At 34.5% G+C, this 16,772-nt stretch overlaps 1 protein-coding gene across 2 annotated transcripts in view; it reads right to left on the bottom strand.

Annotated features, from left to right (window-relative positions):
- LOC110465765 (regulating synaptic membrane exocytosis protein 2-like) overlaps positions 1-16,772 on the bottom strand; it is a 96,779-nt gene that overhangs the window by 18,544 nt on the left and 61,463 nt on the right. For both annotated transcript variants that reach the window (XM_021521838.1, XM_021521839.1), the window contains exons 8-16: positions 14,749-14,856; positions 12,671-12,794; positions 10,936-11,066; positions 8,376-8,509; positions 7,604-7,734; positions 6,110-6,160; positions 2,570-2,735; positions 1,276-1,383; positions 17-137 (exon numbers count right to left, since the gene is read on the bottom strand). In XM_021521838.1, coding sequence (XP_021377513.1) covers positions 17-137; positions 1,276-1,383; positions 2,570-2,735; positions 6,110-6,160; positions 7,604-7,734; positions 8,376-8,509; positions 10,936-11,066; positions 12,671-12,794; positions 14,749-14,856 — 1,074 coding nt within the window. The remainder of the gene's footprint in view (positions 1-16; positions 138-1,275; positions 1,384-2,569; positions 2,736-6,109; positions 6,161-7,603; positions 7,735-8,375; positions 8,510-10,935; positions 11,067-12,670; positions 12,795-14,748; positions 14,857-16,772) is intronic.

Below are 16,772 nucleotides of genomic sequence, written 5' to 3'. Positions count from 1 at the left end.
GCGTGATAAAACTTACCTGGGATGACCCCTACGCTGTCATCAAAGTCCAATTCGGACATATCGCTGTCGCTGAGGCCACGTAGGCTGACTGGGGGAGAGAGAGCCTTTCTCAGGTCATAAGGATCTTGGCTAGACTTCTGCAGACACCAATATAAAAATACTTTTACAGTCATACAATAAAACTTTCGCCCTACGCCAATGAAATCCGTTTTCGCCCAATGTTAATTTTGCCCTTCACATTTGATTACTAAGTGATTATATCACTTACTATTTACTACCAGTGTGAAAAAGAAGAAAATTAAACAGTGACGAAAATTTGCCTGTTTACATTTTAGCAACATGTGATTTTTACCTCATTTTTTTTGTACCCAGTAAACTAAATTATATCCATATAAACATGTTTTATTTTAACACTGAAAACTATCAATTTGACAAAACTTAGTTATATCAAGATGACATCTAGTTGTTTTCTGTAACAAACTACATGGACCTATTGTTGAGCTGTGATTATTTTTTTTCAGAAACCGTACACTGATTTTGTCTTTGACACAACATGTAAATACTCTTTTATACCCACGGCTGTACGATAAAATTTAAATTTTAACCAAGGACATTTGAGATTAGCTTAAACCCATGACTTGCTGCCGAATTAGAACAATTTTTGAAAATATTGAGGGTTGAATTATCCTATCATACACCCCTAGCCGTGAAAAGGTTCATTTTTCTTTCATTCCAATCAACAGAATTTGCCTAGAAACCAAAAAAGGGCATCAAATTATTTTCATTGCAGAAAACGGCTGGTCCCCATTTGATGATGTCACGTCATAGTTGCCCTATTGTAACATCATGGAAAACGAACATATTTTCTTTAGACTAAATGTTGACCAATTACATTTTAAACATACCATTGCTCTATGGGTTTTGAACAAATTTATATTTAGAAAATAATAATATTGTTACACAGAAAACTATCTGTTAAATAAGATGCAAATGTTCAGCAACAATCAGTGCATTGGGATGCAAATTTATTGTTTGCCACGACCCTTTATCCTGACATTATGATGGGAAGATATCGTACAGTAAAACCTGTCTGATCCGACATTAACATCCTGGTCAGAGGACAAGTAACATGCACATGTATGCAATTATGTTTATCAGAAAATATATAGACACTTTTGAAATGAAATAAATTCAACTTATTGGAAAATATAGACATTTGTGAAATTTAAAAATCAATCATTTTATTATCCTTAGTCGAATGTTTAACTTTCTTACCGTTCGTGGGGAAGATTGCGGCAGAGGGATGCTAGTTTCGTCATGATGGCCTAGCTGATACCAAAGAGGTTCATCATTTAAATTGGTTGAATGGATATCTATCAAAACCTGTGAAGAAAAAACATCCTCAAACAGTTTAGCTTCAAGAAAGTTTGTTACTTTCCGATATTTCTCTATTATCTAACAAATGAGATATACCATGCACAAATATTTTATTCTTGTGAGGGACCATGAGTGATCAGGCTTGTCTTCAAGAATTCAATGCTATAAATACATTCTAGATCTCAGAGTCGACCGAAACTAGTTTTGAATAGTCAATGACAGAATGAATGACATTGCTTTGTTGAGACCGAAGATGACATTGGGTAAGATTTGAAGAATTATCAGAAAAATACTTTTTTTGTGTTAATAAAACTCAAAATTTGTTCTGTCAGTGACAGGAGAAACTCATTACTGATATTCTGGATTGTTATGGAGCATGCTAGCATCATTCTTAGCAGAGCAATGTATAGTTACCATTTGTCTATTTTACTAATAAGTCATGTTTAATGCATTAAAAAAAAAATATCCCAGTTGAACTCATTCACCTATGTCTTTCAGTAATAGACAGAAATATACCTGGAAACACAACATTTTCATGAAAACACTGATATTTTAAATGTACTCAAAATGAAAAAAAAAACATCTACAGTAATGAAGCTGTTAAATAATGAAAGGAGAGTAGTTCATAAGACAATTTGACACATGTAGAATGCAGAAGTAAAAGTAAGTTCACTGCAGAGTTTTGGTACTCGTTATCTACTAAATCAGCAACAACATGAGTTCAGAAAGTCATTCCTACATGTAGTTAGCTTCAAAGAACACACAAAGTACCTCCACATTAATTACTACCACTGATCTTGAGCAAACTATTATTGGGGAGAAGTTTTAAATTATGATCAAGCTCTTGATTCTATGGATTTTGAAATGTTCACATAGCACAACCAGTGAATTGTTTATGTGTGACCGTTCAATGACTAGTATGGTATGTACTCTTGTCACCTTAAGTTGTATATAATTTTTTCTTTGTCTGCTGAATGTGACAAAGTACACAAAGTATGGCCTAGTAATCAAAGCATCACAAATAAACTTACACTAAACAAGAGGCCCAGAGGGCCTGAATCGCTCACCTGGACATATAAGCAATCATGGTTGTGTTATATGATTCTTTAATTGTCATTGCTTCTCTGTAGATCATAAGTTTCCTGATTAATGACAGAAAACATAGATCGAATATTATAAAAGATATAATTACCTCCCCTAGAAATTCACTGGCTCCTATTCGATCGTAATCCCAGACTGTGATCTCGAGGACACGTGTCCGGAAGTCCGACTCCGTTATCGGGTAAAACATGAATGTCTGGTTCCACGTTGGGTCATTGGTGTTTGAAAGTGTCTTTGTACGGCGCTTGCTTTTGTCACTGAAATGATACAAATGTACACAAAAACTGAGGAAACATTTATCAGTGTTACAATTATACTGTTATAAAGCTGGAACAAGATAATTTTTACAAATTTTCAGAACTTGTATGGAAATTTTTGATAATATAATTTCAATCCTAACTATAATTATATCATATTCACCCTAAAAGAAAATGTCTTTATCTATGCAAAAAGAAAAAGACAACAACTTGCATTAAATGCTTTAAACTTGCTTTTTTTTTTTTTTTTAAATACAGTTAAGGTGTATGCCCTGACTCAACCAGCAAGATTTTCAAGAGGCTATTAATGGTTTGGGGCATTTTAGACCCCATCTCTACCAAAATTTCAAGCTTCAATTAAATTTTTAAATCACTGATTTTGAAAATTTGAATACTTCACTGATACAGACCAAAATTAATTTGTCTTTTTGAAGTAAAGGTTTATACATTTGATGGGTATTGGGGACTGCACCAAACATAATCCTTTGCAAGACAATTATTAAACTTTATTCATTTTCCAACATCTGATAAAAAATAACCTATGATTGTCAAGATTTTTATACAGATGCTATAATGGTTTAAAAATGTATTTCCATAAGATTTAATCTATGGAATTTTCATTATAAAAAATACTACTCATAAAGAGCATACCTGGTAGACTAGGACAAATACTACTCATAAAGAGCCTACCTGGTAGACTAGGACAAATACTACACATAAAGAGCCTACCTGGTAGACTAGGACAAATGCTACTCATAAAGAGCCTACCTGGTAGACTAGGACAAATACTACTCATAAAGAGCATACCTGGTAGACTAGGACAAATACTACACAAGTTCTGTATTTTTTGTAAAGGTTGAAAAATGAAGAAAATCAATCCATATTCTAACCTTTCAAATGTGTTAGCCGTTCCAAACTAAGAAAATTATTGTAAAGGTTAAAAACTGAAGAAAAAAATCCAAATTCCAACCTTTCAAATGTGTTAGCTGTTTTAAAATCAGATTTTTTGGTAAAGAATCCAAATTCCGTCCTTTTTTTTCATACATGTCAGCTAGCTGCTCCAAACCGAGACATGATTAAAGGATTCTTTTTTAATTATACAGAAAAAAACTGGCATCGTATAAAACATTTATTTTTCTAATAGTCCCTTAAATTTTCCAGCACTGCTATTCATTTTGTTATCAAATCATACTTCCTCAAACACAAACAAACAATTAAATTTCTGGAAATGCAAAATAACCACAAAGAATAGTGTTCTTTGATTTGGTTTGTTTTTGCTTTACGACCTTTTAACAGCTGTGGTCATTTAAGGACAAACCAGGTTTTGTTGGTGGAGGAAAACTTGATTACCCGAAAAATAAACACCGACCTGCTGCCAGTGCTTGGAGACATATGCCTTAGAAATATCCCTACTTTAGTTTCATGAAGTATCTAAGTAACAATGTCTCCTTAACTTAAATTTCTTTTTAGAGAAAATCTATGTTATGTTACTGAAACAAATGTTAACATAAGCCAAGGAACATCTGAGAAAATCTTCAACAAATTAATGTTAAAATGTTTTCATCAATATTTAAGTTTTTTTTCCTTGTTTTTATTATTTTTCGGTCAGCCATTTCAGTAGCATTGTACGAATGAAATAAAAAAAAATCTGTAGCAATATTAAGCCATTCGGATTCCACACAACACATTAACTACAACACAATCTCCAAAGAAATTGCTGTGATTTTTGTAAGAAAATAATCTACGTCTCAAGCTGGCAAATAATATCAAACACTTAACGTATCAAACAATAACTAAATACCAGATTGGATGTTAAATTGGGGAATAAAATAGATATGTTTTAACTTTATACCAGCATACAGCATATAAGTTATCAACAACATGAACAAATTTTCTGCATAAGAAAACAATTGTATTGTGCGGTCAATTACTATGGTCAACTCTGTCATCCCTGAAATTTTGTAATAAACTATTCTAACCTTTGAATTTCAAGAGTTAAACTGTGTCTTCAGGGGGGAATAAGTTAAGGAGTGTTTATATATGTATCGAAACCCTTTCCTCTGATAGTTTTGTTATGAAACAAATGTAACAAAGAGATTAATATTAGTAATATTGTTAAAAAAAGTCATGAAATTTTTAGATTTTTTAGTTGATTCTTTTTTTAAATCCGTTTAACTATTGTCAAGTAATGATATTTATTAAATTTTCAATTGCAAAAAAAAATTATTAAAATATATTACCCTTTGAAAAGATTATTTAAACGAATACTGAAGACATTTAAATATTGTACTACAGTGCTGGGTTATCATTATTTAGCATGTTAAAGTGAACACAACATATCACATCAGGTGCAAATATATAATTGTCTACAGCAGTGGTAATTAAGTGAATACAGTACTCTATTCGTGATATACTTCATATCCCTGTATACTTCCTTATGAAATATATTACCCATAAACCTTCGGTCCCTATGATAAACACAATACCCAGGATATAATATGACGATTATCTCTTTACACCTCCAAAAAAGATTTATATAAAAGTACATGTACACCAAATAACCTTACACTAGTACTTCCTATGATATGTACAATACCCAGAATATAATATGCCTTTTTTACGCTTCCACGATTTATATATAGATTACCATTGATACAACAAATAACCCTTACACTTCCTACGATATATATAAAATCGTTGATAAAATATGTATCTCTTTACGCTTCCCGCGATTAATATATATATATTACCCACAATACCATAAATAACCCTTACTGTTCCGATGATTTCTACAATACACAGAATATAATGTATTTCTTTACATTTCGTTTTATACACCACCCACGATACGATAAATAACCCTTACTCTTCCTATGATACATGAATAAAGTTCATTACTCTATCTTCTATCTGTAAAATAGATGAAAAACAAATATATCTGTATACTTCCCACGATATATTCAATATTACAATATACCTATATACACTGATTAAGATATCATATATATTGTAATACAATTATTTATACTTTAGTATGCACTTTGTCCAATATTCTTAAATAACGTTTGCAATGTCTCTTTGCCCAATCAAATTGAAAACAATATTCTTAGTATAATTAGTGTTATATTGTGTCTTTCATTTGAGTACCAGCGTAAAATCAATATTTGAAAGAAAAATATTTCTAGTTGTATAAAATAGCGAAAAAAAAATATGTTAAGCCGTTATTTTATAATTTGTTTTGAATTAATAATTCCCACAATCAATACCAATGTTATGAAAAATAAACTACGAAATTCTACAAAAGTCGTTATGATTGATTGAGTCTAAACAAGGCCTTAGAATAAAGTATGTGCAAAATTTCGTGCAATTTTTACCACGGTTCAAATGCCACTTCCCGATGACGCTCGGCAAAGTTTCGTAGGTACCTGTGTTATCGGGATAACAAATAATCCTTGCGTTATCATGGCATTTAAAGATATTTACTTGCTGCTGAAATTAACCCTGCACAGAAAGTTAATTGAATTTTTCCAATTTCTATAACACAGGTCGAGTATCTTGCTTAAGAAGTCTAAAGATACATCACACGTCTTGATCACCTGTCACGTTGAATTCTTAGAGTTGTCATGTCCTCATCAATCATGCATGTTTCCATTGTAACTATTTGTATTATGTTGAACTTACGTTGTATTTGGAGAAATATTTTATTAAACATACATGAACATAAAGGCTCTGGAAATAAAATAAAACAGAACTGAAACTTTGAAAAAGATACAATATCACTAATCAGGTTGATAATGAAAACATATACAATGAATTCCAATTTACAATAATTAATTTTATAACCGGTGCAAGTCACAGTTTACCTTAACTCTTATGACAATCCCAATAATGCCTTTTTATAAAGAATGTATAATTTGTGTCTATTTGATTGTCCTGACAATGTTTTGAAACAATATAGATCAATCAACTCTGGAAGAGTTGTTCTCACTGACCTTGATTTATTGTGTTATGACAAATGGGGTTACATTTAAGGTAAATATAATCTTACTTCTGAAATTAGCCGCACATAAGTACACAAACATTAACTCGGTATTTATATAATTTTTATCATAAAATATTGTTTCTGTTAATATCATGTATTGCTTAATATCCTTTTCTTCTTCTACTTCTAAAACATCCCATGACATAAAGAGGAATTCACTGTAATGAGATCACAAATGACTACATCACTAAGAACATATATACAGTCACATTATAAACAACAACCTGTCCACACAAACAATGGAGATGCTCAACCCAAACGCCATGTCACTGATGCTACATTACACATTATTCTGTGATTTTGTATTAAAGGGGTTAATTTGATACCTATGATTTCGTATAAAAATTACTTTCCTAATTAAACCTGTGATTTTGTATGAAAACATTTTCTTCATTATCATATCTGTGATTTTTTCTTAATAGTTTCATGACTTATTGCCCTTATTATACCAGGGATTTTGTATCAATGGCGTTGCCTCCCTTATTCTACCTATGATTGTGTATTGATAAGTTTCTCCCATTATCACACCTGTGAATTTTTTTATCAAAAAGATACTCCCCATATCATATCTGTGACTTTGTATTGAACAAGTTACTTCCCTTAGTATACCTTTGTTTTTGTATTGAATAAGTCACTTCCTTTATTATTATTCTGATTTTGAATTCAAGAAGTTTCTTTCCTTACTACCTTATTTGACCCTGTTTACCAGAACCATGCAATGTTGACCGTACAATGGGACGTACATGTACATATTCCAGGTATTTCAACAAAAGATTTACAATTTTACGAGCAATTTTCATTCATTGCGTTTCGGCTAATATTTTACCTGCGATCTGGTAGCAGATATAGCTTGCAGTATGGGTTGCGGAATTTGCTCTTGTCCGTCAGAGGAAGGTCTAGAGCACTGATGATTGTGATGATCAACTCATTGCCCTTAGAATTATACCATATTTTCACCTGAAAATAAATTCATTAAAAAACAAATGTAAAATGTATCCCGTTTGAGAAACCAACTGTATAAAGAGACCACCTGTGTTAAAGGACCAGTTTCAAACACTATTATTTTATGTAAACTGTAAAACAACCTCACTATATGAACTTCTCAAATATAGTCTGAATACAAGAAATTAGCTGTTTATCATGTGTGCCCTCTCCAATTGTATTTGAACATTTTAAGTCAAATTTAGAATTAAATAAAACTGTTTATCATCCAAATTAGATCAATTTGCCCTCATTAGGGAGGGCAGAAAAAGGCCAAGGTCAAACCGCAATGAAAATTTCCAAACACACATAATGCCCTCTACATGTGTATTTGAACATTTTAAATCAAGCTGGGAACTAAATGAACCTGTTATTTAAAGTTAAATAATCAATTAAGTAGATTTTACAATAGAAAAACTTTTACAGAGAGACAATAGAAAAAAAAATAAAAAATGAATGAGTTTCCATATAAGGAAATATCAGATACCATATAAGGAAATAGATGTCGCTCCTGTCAAATGTGCAATTTCATGTTAAGAAAACTTTGTAGAATGTTTGTTCCCCTAGACACCTGCTTTACCAAACGCATGTGACAAAAACAGAAAAAAGAGTCGAACCTGTATTTTCCCTGAAATTGGAGGTGAACTAGCTCGTGATCGTGGTTCTACTGAGGAGCCAGGGGAGGTAACCATCACGCTTGGTCTACTCGAGTGGTGACCAGTACTAAGTGTATCCTTACTATGTCGGTAATCTGAAACAAAATCATTGGTATTTTAGATTAAGGGTACCACTGCATTAGTTATAATTGTAAAGAAGAGTTCTACTCCGAGTGTTTTAGACGTCGGAGTAGTCTCGTATACATATAGATGATGAGGCAAAGAGAGAGAGTTTTTAGAGTAACTTCCCTGGTCAGGTTTGCATCTTTAAATTTCAAACACTTTTTGCCCATAATTTGTCTCATTTCAGTGCTGTTTATTTATAATTCCTGTATGGCAACACTGTTAAGTAGTATAGGTTCGACTGTATAACGGGAGTCTAGTTCGACCACTGCAGATTTTTGTTTTTTCATTTCTATTTTCAAACATTCAAATTTCAAACAAATTCTGCAAAATGCATCACAACATGTGCTATTTAAGGAATACGTTTTTAAAAAGGACTTAAACAAACATTGAATAGTGAAAATGGTAATAATTTAATTTAATTTGTTGGTACTCTTTACTTCAGAACATAGTTCAAATAATGAACAGATACTCATTTCTTATATTGTTCCTTTTTGAAAATAACAACTGGTTTTCCCGATTAAGTTTGTTGTCAATTTCACATTGGCCTTACTCAATGTTGTTTTACTGCACTTTTGATTGTTTTAAATACACAGTAACCTCCTTTTACCTGTAACCTCCGTTTGGATTAATAGAATCTTCCCCTACCTTGAGGGTGTGACAGAGAAAATCTACCAGAGGGGTGATGGTTTTGGTGGTCTAACCCGAGTCTCTACCGAGTATAAGACAACCAAAAATATCACCCTGAGGGTTGGGAGATTTCTCAGTTACACCCTCAAGGAAGGGGAAGATTATTTTTATCCCATCCTATTATTTCAGTCACAACTCCACCAACAGTAGTCTGCCATGTTTGTTAACAAAAACACATGTGGGGTATGAATATCGTCATTCACTTTTGATGACGTTACAATTACCGGTGACACATTTTAATGATGTCACAATTGAACCTGTGCTAATCGGCACGAGGCTATCTCCACCTAGGGGGTGACAAACTGACCTTTCCCGTCCAAAAGGGGAGATACCCATGAAGGGTGGTAGAAATTACTCTCTCCAACCCCCTTGAGTGATTTTGTTTGGCTTTGTTAATTTATAAACTAAAACATTTTAAATTGTGCTTCCTTACTTCCTGATTTAGTATTTCTATAGACCGAACCTTTTTTATACCTAAAGTGACCAGCAGTTTAACCGACCTGGACCTTACATCTGTCCGCAAAGTGACCAGCAGCTAAACCGACCTGGACCTTACATCTGTCCGCAAAGTGACCAGCAGTTTTACCGACCTGGACCTTACATCTCTCCGCAAAGTGACCAGCAGTTTTACCGACCTGGACCTTACATCTCTCCGCAAAGTGACCAGCAGTTTTACCGACCTGGACCTTACATCTCTCCGCAAAGTGACCAGCAGTTTTACCGACCTGGACCTTACATCTCTCCGCAAAGTGACCAGCAGTTTTACCGACCTGGACCTTACATCTCTCCGCAAAGTGACCAGCAGTTTTACCGACCTGGACCTTACATCTCTCCGCAAAGTGACCAGCAGTTTTACCGACCTGGACCTTACATCTCTCCGCAAAGTGACCAGCAGTTTTACCGACCTGGACCTTACATCTCTCCGCAAAGTGACCAGCAGTTTTACCGACCTGGACCTTACATCTCTCCGCAAAGTGACCAGCAGTTTTACCGACCTGGACCTTACATCTCTCCGCAAAGTGACCAGCAGTTTTACCGACCTGGACCTTACATCTCTCCGCAAAGTGACCAGCAGTTTTACCGACCTGGACCTTACATCTCTCCGCAAAGTGACCAGCAGTTTTACCGACCTGGACCTTACATCTCTCCGCAAAGTGACCAGCAGTTTTACCGACCTGGACCTTACATCTCTCCGCAAAGTGACCAGCAGTTTTACCGACCTGGACCTTACATCTCTCCGCAAAGTGACCAGCAGTTTTACCGACCTGGACCTTACATCTCTCCGCAAAGTGACCAGCAGTTTTACCGACCTGGACCTTACATCTCTCCGCAAAGTGACCAGCAGTTTTACCGACCTGGACCTTACATCTGTCCGCAAAGTGACCAGCAGTTTTACCGACCTGGACCTTACATCTGTCTGTAAAGTGACCAGCAGTTTAACCAACCTGGACCTTACATCTCTCCGCAAAGTGACCAGCAGTTTTACCGACCTGGACCTTATATCTGTCTGCAAAGTGACCAGCAGTTTTACCGACCTGGACCTTACATCTGTCTGCAAAGTGACCAGCAGTTTGACCAACCTGGACCTTACATCTGTCCGCAAAGTGACCTATGGTTCAACTGACCTTGTGATCTAGAGATAATTTACATCAGTAAATCTGTTTCTTTGGTATCAATAATTTAACCGACCTTGACCTGAATACATTACCTCTGTCCCTATGGTCACGGTCACGGTGGTCCCTATGCTCTCTGTTGTGGGTATAGTCACGATTACTGTGGCCATCACGACCAAGAGAATGGTCCACTGTTGGTTGCACGCCAGGTGGAATTTCTCCCGAACTGAAAAAAGGGGGGATATCACATAATAGGATTCCTTTTATTTAATTTCAAGAACTAACGGAACCAAACAAACCTGATTGAAAGAAACGCTGTTGGCTCTATGCCTGTAACTATTTATTATAATAGGATTGTATTATTATTAAATAACATAACTCAGTTACCACAAGCTTCATTTGCATATTAACCAAAAGTTATTTTATATAGTTTCAATTGATGATATTTTAAAAAATTATTTAAAATTGAATATAAAATAAACATACATTGTATCACGAGATTCAAAATGAGTTCAAAAATTATTTCACATGCAGACATAACATAATAGTCGATGATAGGTATCAATTATAGACTTCTGCTGAGGTAAATAAGTGGTTATATTATATGACTGGTGCTAATTCCCAGCCCTGATTAGAGGAGCGACGTCATGTGACGAATCTGTAAATATGTCACAGACCTCGTTCTATCAATAGAAAAGTGTTACAGACCTCGACCTATAATTAGACAAGAGGCCCATGGGCCTTAACGGTCACCTGAGTCCTACAGTATTTATTTTTGTTGTTGAAATATGTACCAATTTGAGTAAAAAATAGTTAAGTATAATGTTAACTTAACTTTGTCAGGACCATGAGCTGATCATTCCTAGACCGATTTTAAATAAGATCGGCCTATTAGAAATTGTTTTTAAGTTTAGAATAGGTATTTACAAAATAGCGGCTGTGGTGGCCATATTGGATTTCTGATTGACCTGAAAAATAACAACACTTTGTCAGGACCATGAGTCGATCATTCCTACCAACTTTCAGTTCAATCTGCCCAGCAGAACTTGACTTTAAGTTTGAAATGTAAAATGTTAACAGACAACGGACGATGGACGACGGACGACGTACGACGACGGACGAAAAGGGATAGCAATAGGTCACTTGAGCTAAAGCTCAGGTGACCTTAAAAGTGTTACAGACCGCTACTAAAAATAGGCGTAGGTAATTTCCCAGCCAGTCTGTCATTCTCGGTACCAATCACACTACTGAATTCAACTAAACATGAATTATCTCATCAAATTCTGATCTATGTGAAATTTGATGATGTCGATTGTGCAAATAATATTTACTTGAACTTAAATATCACATGAGTTGAATCTGAAATGAAATTTGTGAGTATATGCTATTTTGTATTTGAAGTCCTTCACTCTGTGATTCCAAAATGGTCCATGCCATCCATGTGTTTATGACTTGAAAAATTATTAATCTAATTGTAAAATTTCATATAATAAAACAATTGCGGACTTCAGTTTCGGTCTATCCCTGATTTACGGACCAGGTCTGAAAAATATTCACCTCACCCTTCGGCCTCTGTGAATGTTGTTCAAACCAGGTCCGTAAATCAGGGATAGACTAAAACTCAGAAGTCCATAATTGTATAATATGCATCCAAGAAATAGATATCGACTGAGAGAAATTAAGTCACTGCTGTGTCGGCCAATAATCCCCAGCTAGTCATCTTTTAACACATTGAAGCTCCTGTGATTAAGGTTCACGTAGAAATTGTTGACTTACTGACCGGGAGAAATATGGTCACCAACTTTACACTCACCAAAATACAACACTTACCTAACACTTCTATGTACAATAAGTTCCACTTGTGGTTCCTGTTTTGATTCTAGAATTATGTCCTTGACCTCTTCAAAGGTTGCCCTCTGGAGGCCACGCCCATTCCACTCAATCACCTCATCACCTGTTAAAGGTCAAAGGCAAAAGTTCACAAATAAAGTTCCTTTAATTCCAGGAACATTTTTTTAAGTTGCAATTGAAATATGCACAATGACATAAATTAAGTTTAGAATGATAGAAAGAGGAGGAGACGCAAGGAGATAGGTTTGATGTTGACAGGAACCAAAATCCAAACAACATATTAACGAAGTCATATATCCTAAAATGTCGACAATATGCTGCAGCTTTATTTTTGCTTTTAGTATTAGGAATCATAGGCTTATTTTTAGACCCGACCTTTTTTCAAGGTCACACCTCGCTTTCGTAGCTTTTTAGACCGTATGGCACGTAAGGCTTATTAACAAAGGTTTTTGAACGGTCCAAGCTTTAGCTCCTTATAGCTAAAATTCTTCAAAATCTTTTACAGTCAAACTTCCATAAATCAAACTCTGAAGATTCTAATTTCTTGAAGTGTCGAACTATGGCGAAGTCAAGAATTTTTCCCTGATAAAACACGCTAATATTATTCTTTTCCTGAATTGAACTTTTTTGGGTCAAATTTCTCGCTGTTTCAAAGTATAATCAAGGCCCAATCCTTACAAAAAGACTGAAATTCACAAGTTAAAAATTGAATTGAAACATTTACCTGTACTAGAACGTTAAAATGTTCCTTGGTTATTTTAAGAGTACAGGCTTGGGAAATTTAATTGACAAAGAAATGTTGAAATCTAATATCTATATTTAAAGTTAAATGTCTTAATAGTCTGTGTTGTGTCACTTATATTAAAAGAATCAAATTCTGTCTTATTTATAAGATCGCAATTTTCAATATTTGTGAGTCGCAGTCCGGTTGTTACAATTTTTTCCAGATAGCGGTGCAATTTGCGCTTTTTACAGCGCTACAAATAATTTCAGATATTATTACTATTTTTAACACAAAAAGATCGTTGATTTGCAAGGTCCATAATCTTAGAAAGACGGCAATGTCAAGGCCAGTCTTCATTCATATTTGACAAAAATAATCCTTTGTTTATTGTCAAATTGGGACTATTAAATAAGGGGTACTGAATTTAAGGAGCCTATCTTTTGGATCCTTGTATCAAGAACCCTGATTTTTAAAACCATGGTCTGTTAGTGTCACTAAAGTTTCGAAAATCCTGGTTTTTAGAATCCTTATTTTTTAGTATCATATAGTAAGTTAATCAGTATCCTTGTTTTCAATACATCATTTTTTAATGATCCTTGTGTTAGATACTGTTATTATATGGAATTGGATTTTGCAACCCTATTTTAGAATCTTTATGTTTTAGTATTATATAGCTAGTTAATCAGTATCCTTGTTTTCAATACATCATTTTTTTAATGATCCTTGTTTCAGATACTGTTATTATACTAAATTGGATTTTGCAACCCTTTTTGTTTTGATAATCTTTATGTTTTAGTATCATATAACAAGTTAATCAGTATCCTTGTTTTCAATACACCATTTTTTTTAATGATCCTTGTTTCAGATAGTTATTATACTAAATTGGATTTAGCGACCCTTTTTTTTGAGAATCTTTATGCTTTTGTATTATATAACAAGTTAATCAGTATCCTTGTTTTAAATACATCAATTTTTTAATGATCCTTGTTTCAGATACTGTTATTATATGGAATTGGATTTTGCGACCCTATTTTAGAATCTTTATGTTTTAGTATCATATAGCTAGTTAATCAGTATCCTAATTTTCAATACATTGATATTTTAATGATCCTTGTTTCAGATACTGTTATTATATTGAATTGGATTTTGCGACCCTGCTTTTTAGGATTCAGACTTTAAGAATATTTCTATCAATCCCGATATTTACCAAAACAGGGAATAAATCTGACAGTTTGGTAAGAAGAACAGAAAGAGAAAGAGAGATATAAAATTATAAAGGAAGGCGATATCAAGGGGAGAATTTGACCCATCGACAAATGGCCTCAGCGCTAACCTGGGCGTAGGTGACCCACTGTATCGGCTATGCTACCCTTTTTGACTTTAGTAATGAAAGCACCAAATTGCCCTTGTTCAGTTCCCTGTCCACCGACTATCTTTAAACCTGGAAAAACAAAACAGACATTATTCTGATCAGGACGATGTCATATGATAATTGTACTTTTGTTGATCTCATTCTTTTGTTACTGGGAAATCAAATATTTTTGTTGAGCGAAAATTTCGTGGTTCCCCCCCAAAAAAAAATTGTGGTTTCCCCCTACAATAAACATTTCGTTGGTAGATGAATTCCTGAATCATAATCACTCACTCATACAGAGAAAATACTGTAATTACTTTGTGGACCTATAAATTTGTGAATGAGTACCCACGAAATTAAAAACTCCACAAAAATTTGTGATTTCACAGTACTTATGTCTACACACACACAATAAAAACAAATACGGTAAAACACAGCTACCACCACCTTTATAATCCAAGAGTTCCACTTTTGATACGTCATATATTCTCTGCATCCCTGAAATATGTTAATTATGACAAAATGAAAGTTACACAGTTACATTTGTAGCTATTTTATTAGTTTCAAGTGCATACGACTGACCAACCACTAGGCTGATGCCTGTGTCTTGCATATTTCAGAGGTGTAACACCTGACTTCGAAGCTGGTCAATTTTACCCTTATGGTGCTGCGTGATTCTTTTAATATACAACATCAAAGAATCAAATGTGTCTCCTTGTATCATCCACAAGGTGGCGCATAAACAGAGCCTTCAATTTTGTCATGACATAACCAGGGGTTTAGAGAATATCAAAAGTAGAAACCTTGGATTTCAAAGACAGTCTACACAACAAACACACAAATTTGATGCGACCTGACCAAGTTTTGGTTTGTTTATGTTTTATGTCCTATTTACAACTATGGTCATTTAAAGGACGTACCAGGTTTTGTTGGTGGAGGAAAGCTGGAGTTCCCAGAGAAAAACCACCGACCTACGGCCAGTACTTGGTGATTGCCCCTAGCAGGCCTCGAACCCGTGACCCAGTGGTGGAGGGCTAGTGATACCTTAACTACTTGGCCACTGTGGCAAGGAATTGTTTTATTCACATGAAACCTTTATTTAATCAATTGATTTCATAATTCCATCTCGGGTTTATTTGTTATGGCCATGTTTCACGGTGACTATGTATGTATGCATATATAATGTTCTCCACAGTTAGTGTCTCTCCCCCTGTTTTCGAGAGGAATTGAAACTACATTTGTATAGAGACTCCCTCCCAGACCAGACAAAGTCAATGATTTATAGCACATACTAACACTTGAATCCATTCACCCCTAAAGTCACATTCGAACCATACCAAATTAAAGTCTCATGGGCAAGTCCAGTTAAAATATGTAGGGGTGAATGAGTAACAGCAGAGATTTATGTCAGATGATCATGGCGTGGCTTCCCGTGAAGCGGACGAAACATTGGATTTCCAAAACCTCAAGCCACACTGGTATGATGATAATAACCTTTGGTGTTAACAACAGTTTTGTCCATCATAACTCACATTTATCTATTATCCTTATAAACAAACACACCCTTTTAAGCCAATCTTTTAAGCACCATGGGTGCTAATTATGGTAAATAATCTACATGTACATACTATGATCTATGCATCAATTATTTTCATTTGACAGCTATTTATTTTCATTTTTAAGAAAGCAATACTTCGAGTACAAAGAAATACAAAAATTTAACAAGAGGCCCAAGGGCCTTAGCGGTCACCTGAGTTATATCATAGATACTGGTAGCTTTATTTTATTGTTTAGATGTGATGTGGAAATCAGCATGTAAACTAAGTGAAATACAATACTTGTCATGTCATCAATGGATAAGAATTTGAAAATATTGGTAAATGTTCCCTTTGGGGCCCCGCTCTAGCCCCTGGGGATGGGGCAGGAATCCTAATTTTACAAAGTAAAACTCTCATTTACCCAAGATGATTCTGACTAAGTTTGAGCAATTTTCTGCTGAAAAT

Source organism: Mizuhopecten yessoensis, unplaced genomic scaffold (assembly GCF_002113885.1).
Source record: "Mizuhopecten yessoensis strain PY_sf001 unplaced genomic scaffold, ASM211388v2 scaffold11101, whole genome shotgun sequence".
In the NCBI taxonomy this organism is placed as follows: Eukaryota; Metazoa; Mollusca; class Bivalvia; order Pectinida; family Pectinidae; genus Mizuhopecten; species Mizuhopecten yessoensis.
The sequence above is the reverse complement of the archived record's forward strand: the minus strand, read 5'-3'. Positions and strand labels throughout refer to the sequence as shown.